The 16,568-nt window shown below is 48.5% G+C and overlaps 1 protein-coding gene across 2 annotated transcripts in view; it reads right to left on the bottom strand.

The window, feature by feature from the left end:
• Positions 1 to 978: 978 nt before the first annotated feature.
• Positions 979 to 16,568, bottom strand: part of Rab11fip3 (RAB11 family interacting protein 3) — a 75,142-nt gene continuing 59,552 nt past the window's right edge. For both annotated transcript variants that reach the window (XM_041676013.1, XM_041676014.1), the window contains 7 exons: positions 9,845 to 9,948; positions 6,061 to 6,201; positions 4,388 to 4,469; positions 3,573 to 3,710; positions 3,218 to 3,373; positions 2,939 to 3,079; positions 979 to 2,851 (listed from right to left, as the gene is read on the bottom strand). In XM_041676013.1, coding sequence (XP_041531947.1) covers positions 2,738 to 2,851; positions 2,939 to 3,079; positions 3,218 to 3,373; positions 3,573 to 3,710; positions 4,388 to 4,469; positions 6,061 to 6,201; positions 9,845 to 9,948 — 876 coding nt within the window. In that variant the 3' untranslated portion in view covers positions 979 to 2,737. The remainder of the gene's footprint in view (positions 2,852 to 2,938; positions 3,080 to 3,217; positions 3,374 to 3,572; positions 3,711 to 4,387; positions 4,470 to 6,060; positions 6,202 to 9,844; positions 9,949 to 16,568) is intronic.

The raw sequence follows: 16,568 nt of genomic DNA, 5'->3' as shown, positions 1-16,568 counted from the left end.
ATTTTTTCAAGACAGGGTTTCTCTGTGTGTTCTAGAACTCACTTTGTAGACCAGGCTGACCTCGAACTCATGCTGGGATTAAAGGCATGTGCCACCACCGTCCAGAGTGGAATGTTTCTAATAACAACTCATTTTAACTGTGTGATCTTTCCACTATATCCCAAATGGGGAACTGTCTTTCTGGGGTTCAGTGTCTTCAGAATCTTCCACTGGGGGTTGACTAGACCATGTTTAATTGGAAACCAAGTTGCAGAGCCGCAAGGCTGTGGTGATGTCCTCCTCATTTCCAGCTTCTCCTAGGGCCTTGCTGGTACCAATCAAATGCTGCTCTGGTGATACCCGTCAGTACTTCCGGAGTACATCCCAAGTCTTCAGAACTTCTTCAGCCCTTCAGACTGACTTTTGAGTCACACTTGCCCTCTGGCTTTTGCCTATTCTCTTCCCTGCTTTGGTGTTGTGTGCTGGCTTCTCCTGGGGCTGTTCCTCCTCCCACTCTCTAAGGCTCTGAATATTTCATCCTTGAACACACTACACAGTGGCTCCTCTCAGACATAGGATGTGCAGTCCAGTGGTAAGAGCACTGCGCCAGAGATTTGTGATATCCACACCAATACTTCCCCCTCTGCCCATTTGCCAACCTCACCTGAGGATCACTGTGGCCCTCTTGGGCTGTATTCAGGGCACAAGTCCTGCCAGTAAGGAGTTGTTTGGAGGTCACTGGGACCTTGCCTTTAGAAATGACTCCCAGTAGAGCTACCTACTTCAGGATTCAGACTTTGCCCAGGAAGTAGCCCATCCTAGAGGAGCAATTCTGGGGGCCTCAGGATGGCACAACCTGATCAAGGCAGAGAACTAAGGGTCTCCCATGGTCTGTACTTAAATGTCCAATGTCACCTCCCTAGAAACCTTAGGAAAACAAAGGACAGGCCCATAACCACCCACCCTGCCACCCCTTGGAGAAAGGAGCCAGTCTCTGTGTGCGGTAACAGCTTTAATCTGTCATGGCTGACACATGGGACAGGATCCTGCTGGTCTCCCATCCTTCCATGCCCTGGAGAAAGAGCTACTTCTCAGGGAGCTGAAGCAGAAGCTGTGAGCAAGATGGTAATTGGTGTGTTTCCCAGTGTCTCCTGGAGACCTGTGTTTACAGTGAGAACTGCAGGGCAGACAGCAGAGAAGGCCACAAGCCCTTACACAGGACTTAGACCTGGGCACAGAAAGGCAGGGCTCCAGTATTGATATATTATACACACACACACACACACACACACACACACACACACACACACATATATATATTTCATATGTATACACAGATAGTTTTCTCTCTGGAAAGTATTAAAAAAATTGATCAACCTTCAGTCTATAAAAAATACCTACTCTACATGATAGAAAAATCTCTCCTCCAAGTTTACACTGATTTACACACAAGGCTTTCCCCAAAATGTACAATACGAGGCAATATCTTAAACCGTAGTGTAGAAGGTAGGTGTGGGGGAGGGGTAGGCAGTGAAGGGATGCAGGGCAGCATGTGTGGGCACAAGTTTACATACATTCACACTTGTGTGCACACTCATGCATGCGCACACACACACACACGCGCGCGCACACACACACACACACACACACACACACACTCACTCACACAGCCTATGGTGTAGTCTTACATGGTGTGCCCAGACTCCAGGCTAGTGCTCAGGTTCAGGCCTGAGCTGCACTTGGAGTGGTGCAAGGGCAAGCAGCAAGCCTTCCTCTGCCTCTGGGCCTGTGTAGAACCTCGTCCACCTACCCACCAGCAAAATGACTCCTGGGGGACACCCAAGGATTTTAAGTCAAAAGCAGAGAAGGAAACTTTGTTCCAGAGGCCTAGACTACTGCCTGGGAAATGTCAACTTATCCCAAGGCAGTCAGTCGGTCAGCCTGAGGAGGTGTGGGTCCAGGAGCCAGGGTAGGCCACACCTGAGGAGAAGCAGCACCTGCACCTGGGGTGTTCACCAGTCCAGAAGTAAGTTCCACAGTCAGCAGGAACTAGCTGCCCCAGCCCCACGAGGACCAGAGCTGACGAGCGACTGTAGCGAGGGTCTGGCCAGAGAATGGCTGTGTGGCTTGGAGGCCCTGGGTCCAAAGGTGAATGGAAGCCCATCTGGTAGGAGAAGGCCTGAGCAGCACAAGGAGAATAGATGGCCTGTGGCTACGGACCAGACCCAACGGGTGCCATCTTTGCCTGTCTTTCCAGAACTACCACGTCTATGTCCAACTTGTGGATCCTCAGCTTGCAAACCATGTGGGAATGGCCAGGCTTGGGTGGCACCATGTCAACATGAGTAAGAGGCAGCAACTGAGGTGAGGGTTCATTTTCTACCTCTTCCTAACAGGCTGCATAGCAGGAAGAGGGGTATGCCAGAGCCATCGAGGGGCCCATCCCTGCCTGAGAGACTATCCCCACATATTTGTATTCTGCTGAGCAGACATGGGTGTGGCTGGCTAGGTGAGCTTGTGGTGGGAGGCCCTGGCTTCCTGATATCCAGGGAGCCCAGCCTCACGCCTCACCTGCTGTGGACTTCCCTTTCTTCCTCAGTACTGCCCTCTGCAGCCCCTATCTTTACTCTCCCAGTCCAGCTGCACAAGGGCTCCCCATACACTCTCTAGGCTTGGTAAGCTGTAGGACCTGCTGGTCGGCTTGGCCACTCTGGGGTGCTGTGGAGTCTATCCTCAGCCCAAACTGGGCTAAGATGTCCTACTTGACCTCTAGGATGGATGGGTTGGTCTCCAAGATGGCCACAATAATCCTATCAATGTAGTCCTGCAGGCGGAAATTGATCTCCTCTTGCTTCTGGATTGCTTCCATGAGCTGCAGAAAAACAGAGTCAGTAAAGGGAGACCAAGGGACGTGCGCAGAAAAACAGGCCTAGGGGTATACAAAGGCAGGACGAGTCACCTCATCTCGGGAGACAGAGCTGATCTCTGCAGCCAACGACTCAGAGAAGGATGTGGAGAAGAGGCTCTTGGCACCCTGGATGCTGAGGGTGATGATCTGCCCATTTAGCTCATCATTTTGCTCCTTCAGGTTGCGGTTGTCCTAGGGGACATAGCAGTGTCACACTGGGCCACACCCCTTGCTGGGACAAGGACCTGCCAGGAAGGACCCCAGCTTGGTGTCCCCTCTCATGCCAGCCTCCCAGAAGCCTCTGAGGGTAGGTGGAAAGGCAGAGCACACCTGCTTAAGCCTGCGGACCTCCTGCTCGAGCTCACTTTCCCGTGCACGGCTGTTATATTCCTGCAGGCCCAGGCTGCTGCTGCGGCCCCGTCGTTGCTCCACCTCAAGTCTGAGGAGCTGCAGATGTTCTAGCTGCTTGCGGAGGTCCTCGATCAGCTATGAGGCAACCACAACCACTAGCTGGTCTGACCACCCTCTCCTGGGAGGGTGCTGACCTGTGCTCCAAGAGGCTGCAAGGCTGCTGCATACTAGTGCCCACAGTGTCAGTAAACAAAAGGGGTTCCTGGCCTCCACCAGGGAGCCAGCAACATCAGACAATATGGGAACATGGGAAGGGACAAATGGCCCTGCTCACCTCCTGAGTTGCTTCCTTGTCTCTCTGGAACTGGTGCCGCTCATGGCTCAACCTGTCCCCCATCTTCCTTTTATTCTCCTGTTCTTCACTGAGCCGCTGTGTCAACTCTTCAATCTCATCCAACATCTTCTGCTTCTCCTGTAAAAATAGACACCAGCGTGGACGGGTAGCGGCACCGCTTTAGTGGTACATGCAGCCTAGCTCAATGGCCTATGCTCTAGACCATCCAGTGACATTGTGGTTCCCACTGTCCATGGTAGGACTGTCTGTGATTTATGGTCATTCTGTCAAAGCTGCCCTGCCTTCGGGTCAGAGGACCTTCATATGACCATGATCTAGCCCAGTATTCATGGGGCACTTCTATCCGGTTCCTCCTCTGGTTTATAGGAGTCAGAGCCTAAATAGGCTGGAAATATTCTGGTTTCAGACTTTCCCATAGGCACTCTATGAGGGTGCCTGGAGGGTGGCCTCTCAGTTAAAACTAGAAAAGAAGCTAACAGTACTGCCTCTGCCTGTTGGTGTGCAAGACTGTCTTCCCGCCAACTCAGACATGAGTAGACAGTGTGGGTTCTGGGCCTGCAGATTCTAAGTCTGTGGGAGAGCGGAAATGCTGGGCGGGGCCAAATGTCTAACAGCAGCTCTTTCATATGTAAGCACAGCAGGGCCAAGTGTTGCCAACCTGCCCCTGCCTCCCTTTCGGAAGGCCATGGCCACATGTCCTGGCTCCATACTGTGTGGATGTGTCAGGCAGAGGGTAGAGGACAGCATTTATTCTAGGCAGGACCTTCCCCACAAGTGCCAAGCCAACAGCTTACCTCCTCCAGGCGCTCGATGTTGGCCTTCAGACAAGGTGTACAGGACCGCAGCTCGCTGTTCTCCTCATCTAGCTGCTGCAACCTGGGGCACAACAACAGGTTAGGGTCTGTTCCCTCTAACTTGTGCCTCCACAGGACAAGGAAAGCCTAGCTCTAGAGAAATACTCACTCACTGGGAGCTGTTTTGTAAACCACAATAATCCCAAATGCCATGGCCAGTTCTTACTTCACCACCCAGCTTTTTTGTTGTCTGTTTTTGTCTTTTGAGATAGAGTATGATGGGGCCCAATTTGGCCTCAGCATTCCCATGTAGACATGGATGCCCTGAATTACTACTGTCCTCTAGCTTCTCTCTCTGAAATGCTGGGAGCACGGCGTGTGTTACCTTGCACTGACGACGATGGCTTTAAAGGCCCTTTGGGTTTAGGAAATTTAGGTTTATAGAAAAGCTGTAGATGCCGGGTGGAGGTGGTGCACACGTTTAATCCCACCACTCGGGGAAGCAGGCAGACTTGAGTTCAAGGCCAGCCTGGTCTATAGAGCGAATTCTAGCATAGGCTCCAAGATTGCACAGAGAAACCCTGTCTCGAAAAACAACTAAACAAGAAAGAAAGAAAAGAAAGGAAGAAAAGCAAGGCTATGGACACTGTAGAGCCTCTGTTTTTCCTGGTAGGACATCACAACCCATACCCATACACTGATAATCACATCAATGCACACATTCCACTAAGCCCTAGGACTTCACACATTATCCTTATGTCTTATATTCCTATCCCGTGGTCTGTGTTTCACCCAGATTATCATATTGTGGTAGTCTTGGACATATATTCTGCAGGATGTGCCTCAAAACTAGTTTTTGGTATTTAGACTTTGGGGGATGTGCTTAGGAAAATTTTTTCTATAGTGAGGTCCTTGTCACACTCCCCTGACACCCAGTACTATCATGGGTCACTTGATTAAGCTGTGTCTGCTAGGTATATATCTCTGCTGGTCCCTTAGTTTACACCCCAAGAGAAGGACCCTACACAAGCTCCTGGAGGGGTATATGCAGACACTATTTGGTATTTCTCTGGAAGCTAAGCTGGAAGCAGGACTCTTGTCTTCTATCTACAGACTGACTGTGTGGCTGGGGACTCCTGCCCATCTCATTTACACCATGGCTCCTCCCATGGTATTGTTACCATTGCCATTTGCAGCTCTGGTCACTGGAAAAATCTTTCAGTTGGCTCCAGTATCCCTTTGGCACAATTCCAGTGTGTAAGTGTATACGGGTATTTCGGTTATCAGTTTCCCCTGGAGTGTGACTGTTAAAGTACCAAACACCCATGGTGTCAGTTCCAAGGGAACACAAAAGTCATTCTACCAAATTCTCTTAAAATAAAAGCTGATGTTTTGGGAGTGGGGGCATGAGGTGTCTTTCCTAGGCTGGCCTGAACCTGAATTTAATACCCAGAACCCACATGGTAGGCAACAACCAGTTCCTACAAGTTGTCCTCTTCACTTTCCCACCTGTACATGCATACACAAACACATAATAAATTAATGCAATTTTAAATTAAAAAGGAAGCTTTCGGCATCTTTCCAGATGAGTAGCCCTTTTGCTGTTACTAAGCTTCTCCTTCTGCCTCCCAGGTAGACTGGATTTCTGCTGTCTGCTCCGGAGCTTTGCTCACCTGGCCTGCAGGTTCTCAATCTCAATGCTCTTCTCACGTTCCATCTTACACAGGAGCTCCTTCTGCTTCCTGGTTTCTTCCAGGACCCTTTCCTGGGCTCTGAGCTCCTGCTCCTTCAGCTGCTCTTCCAGGGCATTGGCTCTAAGGGCAAAGGGGAGGAGATATGCATATCTGTAAGGTAGACCAAGTTTGTTCTGAGCCATTGTGCACTGACCAGCTAGCAGCTGTCCCAGGGAGGCCACCACAAACTCAGACAAGCGAGGCCTGAAAGAAAGAGCCAGAAAGTGCTGGGGTCTGAAGGCCACAGCGTCCTGTAGAAAGCAAGTGCAGACTTCAGTGGCAGCACAGTTAGTGTGGGGACACCTGGTACACGTGGACCCTAAAGGCTGTGATGGAGTTGTGCCTAGAGAAGGGTTCGCTCTGCACCGAGTCCCCTCCAAGATCACTTAAAGAAGAGCCCTGCTTAGGCTTGAGGCTCTGGCCTCTTCTCCAGCTTCCCGCAGAAGACAGAGATGGCCATGGGTAATCAATCTCTGAGGGAAGTACTGCCAGCCCCTCCCGCAGCTGTGAAAAAGCCACGGCCCCAGTGTGCACACCTTAGCTCCTTTCTGGTGTATGAGAAAATAAGAATGGCATGCTAAGGGGAGAACAGACTAAAAAACAACTCTTAAAGCCTGGTGTAGTGGTGTGCACACCTTTAATCCCAGCAGAGACAGGCAGATCCTTGAGTTCAAGGCCAGTGTGGTCTATAGAGCAGGTTCCAGGACAGCCAGGGATACACAAAGAAACCCTGTCTCAAAACAATAACAACAAAACCCCAACTCTTAGAAATGTCAGGGGGTGCAACTCAGAAGTAGAGTGCCTGCTCGGTATACACAAACCCCGGGCTGACTCCAGCAAGGGGCAGAGTGATACGCTCAGAGATTAGGAAAATGAAGACTAAATTTTGAGGGTATCTACTATGACCAAAGCAAGTTAAGGCTGATGAGAAAAGAAGAGACTATAGACAGAGCTTTAGGATTCCCCTGAAGGGCTGGCAAGATGGCCTGGCAGCTAAAGGTGCTTGCCATCAAGCCTCCCTACCTGAACTTGAGTCCCAGAAACAACAGCGTGGAAAGAAAGGACCAACTGCCTCAGTCTACACACACACACACACACTCCTCAGAGTTAAACACTGACAATCAATGCTCAGCACAGAAACTACTTGGTCACTTGGAGACAGGCAGGGAATGTGAAGAACAGCAGCACGGGCTCCATCTAGGAAGCTCAGCCGCATTCAGAGCTCCACCTCCTAAATGCCGGGATTACAGGCTAACAACCCCAGACTTGGCTCCTTTTCCTTTCTTTTTCTTTTTTCTTTTTTTTTTTTTTTGGTTTTTGAAGACAGGGTTTCTCTGTGGCTTTGGAGCCTGTCCTTTCTTTTTTAAAGATTTATGTGCATGTGTGTTCTGCTTGCATGTATGCAAGTGTGCACATGTGTGCCTTGTGCCCACGAGGTAAGACACGCTGGCACTGGAGTCATAAACAGCTGTGAGCTGCTGCATAGGTGCTGGGAACTGAACTCGAGTCCTCTGCATGAGGAGCAAGTGCAGCATCTCCAACTCCTTGGTTTTTTTCATTTCTTCTCCCTCCCTCTCCTTGTTTTTTTTTTTTTAATATTTATTTATTTATTGTGTATACAATATTCTGTCTGTGTGTATGCCTGCAGGCCAGAAGAAGGCACCAGACCCCATTACAGATGGTTGTAAACCACCATGTGGTTGCTGGGAATTGAACTCAGCACCTTTGGAAGAGCAGGCAATGCTCTTACCTCTGAGCCATCTCTCCAGCTCCCCCCTCCCCCACCTCCTTGTTTTTTGAAACAGGGTGTCACTCTGTAGCTCAGGCTGGTTTTGACTTACCATCTTTCTGCCTCTTCTCTTCTGCTCTACGCAGACAGCAGTGGCATCTCATTTCTCCTTGCCCACATGAGGAAACCACACAACTGGCATTCCTGTTTAGTTTACTTTGTGGCTAAGCCACTTGAAAAGGCTGAGGTCTGCAGAGGTCAAGCCCTGCACAGGACCCCCTTACCTGTTCCTCTAGGACATCACTCTGTCCTCAGCCGCATGGCCCCTACTGCTGTCCTCTGACCCCGGACAACCATGTAAGCTGCACTGACTCCATTTCCTCATCTGCCTCCCACAGCTACTGAAGGATGAATGAGGGGAGCAAGAGCCTTGAGAGCCTCGAGACAGGACCAATGCCAAGGCTGGAGTGTTTCCCTCAGGGCAGGCTCTCAGAGTCATCAGAGGCTCCGGTGCTATGAACCGGACCAAGGGCTTAAGAAACTGAGTTTCAGGACAGCCAAGGATACACAGAGAAACCCTGTCTCAAAAAACCAAACCAAAGCAAAACCAAGGAAAGCCAGGACACGGATATATGAAGGCTCTGGGTGCAGCGATGCCCCCAACTCTGTGGCTCTGTCTTGACTCAGAGACGCATACAGCACATGCTCCACTGCTGAGTCTCCACACGGATTTATTTACTGCTTAGCATTCGAAAGATTTATTTTATTTCTATTTTATGTGGGTGTTTTGACTGCATGAATATTTGTGGACCACATGTGTACAGTGTCTGTGGAGGCCAAGAGAAGTATTGGATCCTCTGGAACTGGAGTAACAGACAGTTACAGGCTGCAATGCGAGTTCTGGGAATCAAACCTGGATCCCCTCAGCTGCTGAGCCATCTCTCCAACACCTTGTTTTAAATTTTTTTTTTTTTTTTTTTTTTTGGTTTTTTTCGAGACAGGGTTTCTCTGTGGTTTTGGAGCTTGTCCTGGAACTAGCTCTTGTAGACCAGGCTGGTCTTGAACTCACAGAGATCTGCCTGCCTCTGCCTCCCGAGTGCTGGGATTAAAGGCGTGCGCCACCACCGCCTGGCCTTTGTTTTAAAATTTTAAATTCTGTGTGTGTGCACGCGTGTGCATGCATGTGTTGTGTGTGCGTATGGAAGGAGAAGAACACTTCGGTTGTTATCCCGTCCACTTCTTGTGGCGCTCACTGATTAAGCTGTACTGGCTGCCAGCAAGCCCCAAGGATCCTCCTGTTTCTACCTCCCCAAGAGATGGCTCAGAGGTTAAGAGCACTAGTTGCTCTTCCAGAGCAGCCCCTCATTCCAGAGGCAACCACGTGGTGGCTCACAACCATCTGTGATAATATCTGGTGCCCTCTTCTGTACAGAACACTTGTATACATAAAAAATAAATCTTAAAAAAAAAAAAGAAGTGTATGCCCTCATGCCTAGCATTCACATGGATTGCGGACATAATCCAGGTCCCCATGTTTGCCAAGGCAAGCACTTGACTGACTGAGCTATCCCCCAATACTATAACATAGCTTAGGTTGGTCTTGGACACACTATACAGTCAAGAATAACCTTGAACTCACAATACTCCTGTACTTCCCAAGTATCTGGATTGTGCATCACAATGGCCAGTTCTCTGTTTTACGTTGTACTTCTTCTGGAGGATAGAACTGTCTTGCTTGCACGCAGGCATGTAGTGCCCTCGCTGCCTTTTTGGGGGCCCTACTGTCTATAATGGTGTGGCAGACTATTCAGGTCAGAGCTTCAGATCAACCTGCCGCAGTCCTCTGGCCATGCCTGGCACTCACCCGGCACCTGAGTAGACGGATGGTACTAAGTGAGAGCTAGTTCTCTGCAGGATGCTGCTCGGTGAGGAAAAGCACACAGGGTGAGGGTGATGCTGTGATGCTATGGGGTGCCAGGCCACGGCCACACTCACCTGTGCACCAGCTGTAGGTTCTCCTGCCTCAGCCTGCCATGCTGCTCCCCAGCAGCAGCACTATCTTTCTCCAGCTCTGACACACGCCTCTCCAGGAAGACAACCTAGGCAAAGAGATAAATGCTTGAGGAACAAGCAGAAAGAGGCAGAAGCTGTGCCCCACGGGGGCATCTGGGTGCCAGCGTGGGAATTCCCATGCCCACCTGCTGAGTGGGAGTCAAGCTCATCCTTACAGACTATCTCAGAAACCTACAGCAGTGCAGCCCCCGCACTGTGACAGGGTCACAGTCAACTAAATAGAACAAGACAAATGTCATTGAGAAATTCGAGCCCAAAGGGTACCAAGAGTACCTTCTGGTTTGTGCATGGGCCCATGAGGCTCACCCAGACACACATTACATGTGAGAATCAACCGACAGATAAAACACACAGAGGCGGCCCAGATGTCTGGGGACAGTAGGGACAGAAAGGACCATGTCTCAGTCTCTTCCTCCTTTAGCCTCAGAATACAACGTAAGACCCTGAAGATGCTGAGGAGAAGGGGACAGCAAAGGTGAGGCTGGGAGCAGTGAGAGGTGAAGCACGGCAGAGAAGAGGCCTGGGAGAAACAGGAGCAGCCAAGGCAGGTTCAGTGGGGGCAGGTAGGGCACAGGTGACTGCCAGGCAGAGCATAAGAGGTCAGATGGCTAGGAAATTGTGAGTGCAGTGTGAGGAAAGGCAGGTGTACAGGCAAGTGAGGTGCGGTACAGGGGAAGTAAGGGGAGCTGGAAGACGGGTGAGGTAAGGTGCAAGGGAAGGCAAAGCAGGTACAGGAAGAACCACATAGGGCCACCGCCGCCCTTACTAGACTCAGACTGGCCCTTAGCAAAGGAGCATGGCCACAGTGAGGCTCCAGGTCAGGCTGTGGCAATATACAAAAGGCAAGCCCATGGTAGAGTTTGAGATGAGAATGCACTAAGGGCTCAAGTACTGGAACAGCTGGTGTGATGGCCATTCTTGTTTGCCAGTCTGACTACATCTGAAATGAACTACAACCCAAGGAGTTGAGCACACCTGGGAGTCCCAGCCTAGGAGGGAGTCAGCAGTTAAACTTGGGATGGGGACGAGTGGAAGGACCCTATTGGAGCTGAGGACTTGGGACCCTCGGGTTCTCAAGGATTTCTCACCCGAGGAAGTCATTCTTTCCACCTCAGCAGAAGAGGTACTCCCACCCCAACACTCTGAAATACTGTTGATTATGCCTTTGACTGAAGAAATTAATCCTTCACTGTCTGCTAACCCAGCAGTGATTTTGTCTCAAGGAGATGCCAGGCAACACAACACTGATGTTCCTCATGGCTGACCAATAGCTGCCTCTAGACCCGTAACTAGACTTAAAGCTAAGCGGGCTCCAGAGGGAAGGTGGGAAGTGTAGTCCATGAGGAGGTGACCCACTACTAAAGAGCTTAATGAGTTTACTAATTCAATCAAGCAGAAGTCTGGAGAATATGTGTGGGAATGGATTTTATTTATTTTTGTATTTTCAGGACAGAGTTTCTCTCTATAGCCATGACTGTCCTAAAACTAGCTCTATAGAGCAGGCTGGCCTCAAACTTGCAGAGATCTGCATAGCTCCGCCTCCTGAGTGCTGGGTTTACGGTGTGGGTCACTATCACCTGACAAGGGAATGGGATAATGGTGGAAGGCACATGAAACTAGATCAGGCTGAGGTTACTGACATGGGCCCACTGATGGAGATTCTCGGTTTAATATAGACGCTTCCACCACAGTTAAAAAAGGTGTCAAAAGTTTTTTTGAATGGTTGGCTGAAACATTTGTCAAAAGATGGCCCACTGACAAGGAGCTGGAGATGCTGGTACCCTTGGGCTTAGTGTTGACGAAGGGACTTTTAGGCTCAGGGAAATGGCAATGCTAGAGCGGGCACACACTGTGTAAACCTAAGCCTTCACAATGGGAAGGCCCAGAAGACATGGCCTTCACTAGCTGTATAAGACAAAGAATGATGAGGGGCACCAGCACATTTGAAGAGCTTTGTTGTCGCCCTTCTCCTTGTGCCAGGCCTTAGCTTGGAAGAATGAAATACAATGGGTTTAACTGGGCCCAGAAGTAGCAAGGGCCAGGTGGCAGCACTGAATTGCCAAAGGCAGGGTGATCTAGTTATTGTAATGGTCAGCACAAACAAAGGAACTTTTATGGTGGCATGACTCACATATGAACCTTTGGTACTTGCTAATCAGTCAAAATGTTCCCAGGCATGAAACAGATAAGAAGCCTACTGCGTTTTTGTTTGATCTGTATAAGCAGAAAAATTCTCAAAGGAAAGAAAGGCTATATTGGATCATGGCAAAGGGGAATCTAGGCCTGTGAACCAATTGCCAGATTTGAGCCAGTTTGCAGATCCAGAACCTGTTGAATGAAGGGATGGCCAGGTCCCCTGAGGAAGGACCTTGATAAAATACATAAGAGTTTTACTGTTAGCATTTCTCCAGTCCTTCCCCAGAGGGTCCTGCAGCCTCTTCCAAGGGGAACTGTACACTGGGGGAAAGGTAACAATCAGACTTTCTGGGGTCTGATGGACATTGGTTTTGAGTTGATGCTGATTCCAGGAGACCCCCAAGAAACATTGCTGAGCCTCCGGTTAGAGAAGGGGCTTATGGAGGTCAGGTGATTAATGGAGTTTTTCTATAGTCTGACTAACAGCAGGTCCAGGTCCTGGACTGATCCTGTGGTTATTATATGATCCAGCAGAGCCTGAAACCCTTAAGCCAACAGGCTAAAAAAGGAAGGCGTTAGGAGGGATGATGGATCCAGATTACCAAGGGGAAACTGGATTGCTTCTCCACAATGGAGGTAAAAACGATTATGTGTGCAGTGTGGGTGATTCTTTAGGGCATCTGTCTCTTGTCCTAGGAATAAAATCAATGTGAAACTGTAACAGCCTAATCCAGACAGGATGACAAAGGACACAGACCCTTTAGGAATGAAGGTGTGGGCCACTCCTTCAGGAAAAGAGCCAAGATCTACTAAAGTTGCTTACTGAGGATGAAAGAAATACAGAATGGGTAGCCAAGGAAGGTAGTTATAAATACTAGCTCAGGGCACATGTCCAGTTGCAGAAACAAGAATTATAATTAACGTTAGTATTTCTATCCTATTTTGTTAAGAATGTGGTTATAGGGCTGGAGAGATGGCTCAGTGGTTAAGAGCATTCATTGCCTGCTCTTCCAAAGGTCCTGAGTTCAATTCCCAGCAACCACATGGTGGCTCAGAACCATCTGTAATGAGATCTGGTGCCCTCTTCTGGCCTGCAGACATACACACAGACAGAACATTGTATACATAATAAATAAATAAATAAATAAATAAATAAATAAATAAATAAATAAATATTTAAAAAAAAAGAATGTGGTTATACAGATATTTATGTTTTCCTTCCTCGATTTCTGTTTCTTTACCATGAAATATAACATCAACTAGGAGGTGATGACCCGTGCCTTTATTCCCAGCACTTAGGAGGCAGAGGCAGGTGAATCTCTGAGTTCGAGGCCTGTCTGGTCTACAAAGTGAGTTCCAGGATAGCCCCTAGCTGCCCTGGAACTAACTCTGTAGACCACACTGGTCTCAAACTCCCAGAGATCTTCCTGTCTCTGCCTTCCAAGTGCTGGGATTAAAGGCACCACCACTGCCCCCAGCTGGGGATTTTTTTTTCTTAATTAAAGCATTTGAAGTGGGAAGACCCAAATTTAATCTGGGTCACACCTTCTGCTGACAGCCTCTATAAGGACATGGAAGAAGAAAGCTGTTCTTTGCCTGCTCGTTCCCAATGTCGCTTGCAGTCCATCCCTTCACTGGCATCAGAGCCCACTGTTTCGGGATTCTGGCTTATTCTAAGATCCAGTCTTGTAGACTGAACTAACTACTGGATTTTTTTGACCTTCCTTTGGTAGACAGCCATTGCTGGACTAGCTGGACCACAGACTAAACTATTCTAACGAGAGGGAGAGAATCCTAAGTTCTGTTTCCCTGCAGAACCCTCATGGCTGTTTTACAGTGTGAGCTCTCAGCTGCTGCTCCAGTGCCATGCCTGCCTGCTACGATGCCTCCTGCCACGATGGTGATGGGCTCCTATCCCTCTGGAACTGTAACACCAGATCAACTCTTTCTTCTGTAAGTTGCTTTGGTCATGGTATCTTATCACAGTAATAGTGTCAGGTCTAAAAGAAACTCAGGACAAATGGCTAACTGTGGTTCCTACTAGCATAGCAAAGTTATCTGCGAGCATCCAGGCTCCCTCAGTACCTGTGGCTCCTCTCAGCTCTCTACCCCGCCACGCCCTACTCTAAAATTCTCCAGCTTTCCCTTCCCCCAAATTTTCATTCCTATGTAACTCATTTTGGTCATGAGCTCTCTTGGCCTCTTGGCTTTCTCCAGGCCCCCTCTCTCATGCCTCTCTCTCTTCTCCCCTCCTCCTGAAATGGCCCACTTTAGTCTGCTGGTCATGTTCACTACTTTCTCTCCTGCTCTGGAGTCTTCCAAAGGCCTCTGGCTATGCTTCCCCTCTCATATCTACAGTAAAAACCTTCTCCTCAACTATTGGAGCAGTCAGATCCTTATTTCATTCCAGTAGAAAAATACCTAAGGTAGAAGCTGGTATCAGGGTGTGGGCTACTTCTGTCACAGGCCTGACCATGCTGCTTTTGGGAAGAATGTCAGACATTGGGACTCAGAAAGGGTTGAATGCTACAGACAGAGTTTAACCACCCATCCTAGGAGGAGCTGGGAAGACAGCAATGCTGAGAGCAATGTGGACTATGGAGGCCCAGAAAGAATATTAGTAAGTGGGCTATAGACCATTCTTATGGTATTTTAACAAAGAATGTGGCCGCCTTTAACCCATATCCTAGGAATCTGCCTGAAACTAAACTGAAAACTAATTAATTATTTTGGCAGAGGAGATTTCAAGATGGCTTAATACTGACTCCACTGTGTGGTTGTTAGCGATCACCTGTATGCAGGTCTACAGTGGGGCAAAAAGAAATACAAAATGTACAGTTTGAAAAAAAAAAAAAGAAAACCAGGAAACTTAACGTTAGAGCCAGGGTTTGTGCTGAAAGAGATAGAGAGGCCTGATGAAAAATGGAATAAAGGAGGGGTGCCTCAGGCCAAGACCCCCCTCCCAGCTGTGCTTCCAATTGACAAAAATGAATGCCTGAAGACTTTTCTGCTACAAAGAACAAGAAATGTGCCGTATTGGAGGGGACCAGGTTCCATCCCAACTCCATGAGGTTCTGGCTTTAGACATGAAGAGTACGCGAGTGAAGGATTAGGGACTCTTGCTCCAAGGTTAAAGACCACAGCTGAGGTCAAGCATGTGGCAGCGAAACTGAAAGTAAAGCCTTAGAGACCCTGGGATGTTGGAGATGCCAAAGCCATGAGATGTCTGCCCGGGAGAGCTGCATCCAGGAGGCAGAACCAGCCCAAGAGAGAGAAGTGTGTTGCAGTCAGGAAGGTTGGAAGGATGTCGTCATCTAAGCCCTTTGACACTGAACATAGAGTTACAGGATTTGGAGCTTGCCCTGCTAGACTTTGGTCTTGCTTTGGTTTAGTATTTCCCATTGTGCTCCTACTGCTCTATTCTGGAATGGTAATATATTCTATGCTATTGCATGCTAGAAATATGTGATTTCCTTTTTGTGTTTATATGGGTTATAATTAAGAGATTACAGATGGGCGGTGGTGGTGTATGCCTTTAATCCTAACACCCAGGAGGCAGAGGCAGACAGATGTTTGTGAATTTGAGGCCAGCCTGGTCTACATATCAAGTTCCAGGACAGCCAGGGCTACACAGAGAAACCCTGTGTGGAAAACAGAGGGAGAGAGGGAGGGAGAGAGAGAAGAAAGATATTACCTTGAGGCTCAGAGAGTCTCTGAACTTTTAAACTGGGTTAAGACTATTAAAGATGATGGCATGTTTGAAGACGGACTAAATGCATTTTGCATTATGGTATGACCACAAAACTATGGGTTCAAGGAGTTAAATGTGGTTTGAATGAGAATGGCCCCCATAGGCTTGTATATTTGAATAGTTGGTCCCCGGCTGAAGGAACTGTTTGGGAAGGATGGGGGTGTGGTCTTGTTGAAGGAGGTGTATCCCAGAGGCAGATGCTGAATTTCCAAAAGCCCCACCCACTTCCAGTTAGCTTACTCTGCCTCATGGTTGTATCGTTGTATCTCAAGATGTGAGTTCTTAGTTTCTGCTCCAGTATCACGTCAGCCTGCCTGCTGCCATGTTCCCAGTCATCTGAGACTGTAAGTTCCAAGTAAACTATCTCTGGTGTCACTGATTGGTATTCCCCTGAAATGACTCACATAAAGGAAGCTGGGACAATCTCACACAGTAACTAATGGCAATCTGTTGAGATAGTTCACTGGGTCCTTGCTACCAAACCTCACAACCTGAGTTCTGTCCCTGGAACCCATATGGTTGAAGGAGAGGACCACCTATAACTGACACACATGTGTGTGGTATTAGTGTAACAACACACATATACAACAATAAATACATATAAATATAAAACAAAAAATCATGCCTCTTGTTTGGTAATACTCCTTGTGGCTTGCTCTGCCCAAATGCTATGAAATGCCTCTCTTATATGACATAGGCATTTGGGGGAACCAAGGCTGAGAAAAGGATTTAAATAACCAGATGACACCACTGCCATTT

The sequence above is a fragment of the Microtus oregoni genome, unplaced genomic scaffold (genome assembly GCF_018167655.1).
Source record: "Microtus oregoni isolate MIOR12 unplaced genomic scaffold, Mior012 000027F_ref0000203, whole genome shotgun sequence".
In the NCBI taxonomy this organism is placed as follows: Eukaryota; Metazoa; Chordata; class Mammalia; order Rodentia; family Cricetidae; genus Microtus; species Microtus oregoni.
The sequence above is the reverse complement of the archived record's forward strand: the minus strand, read 5'-3'. Positions and strand labels throughout refer to the sequence as shown.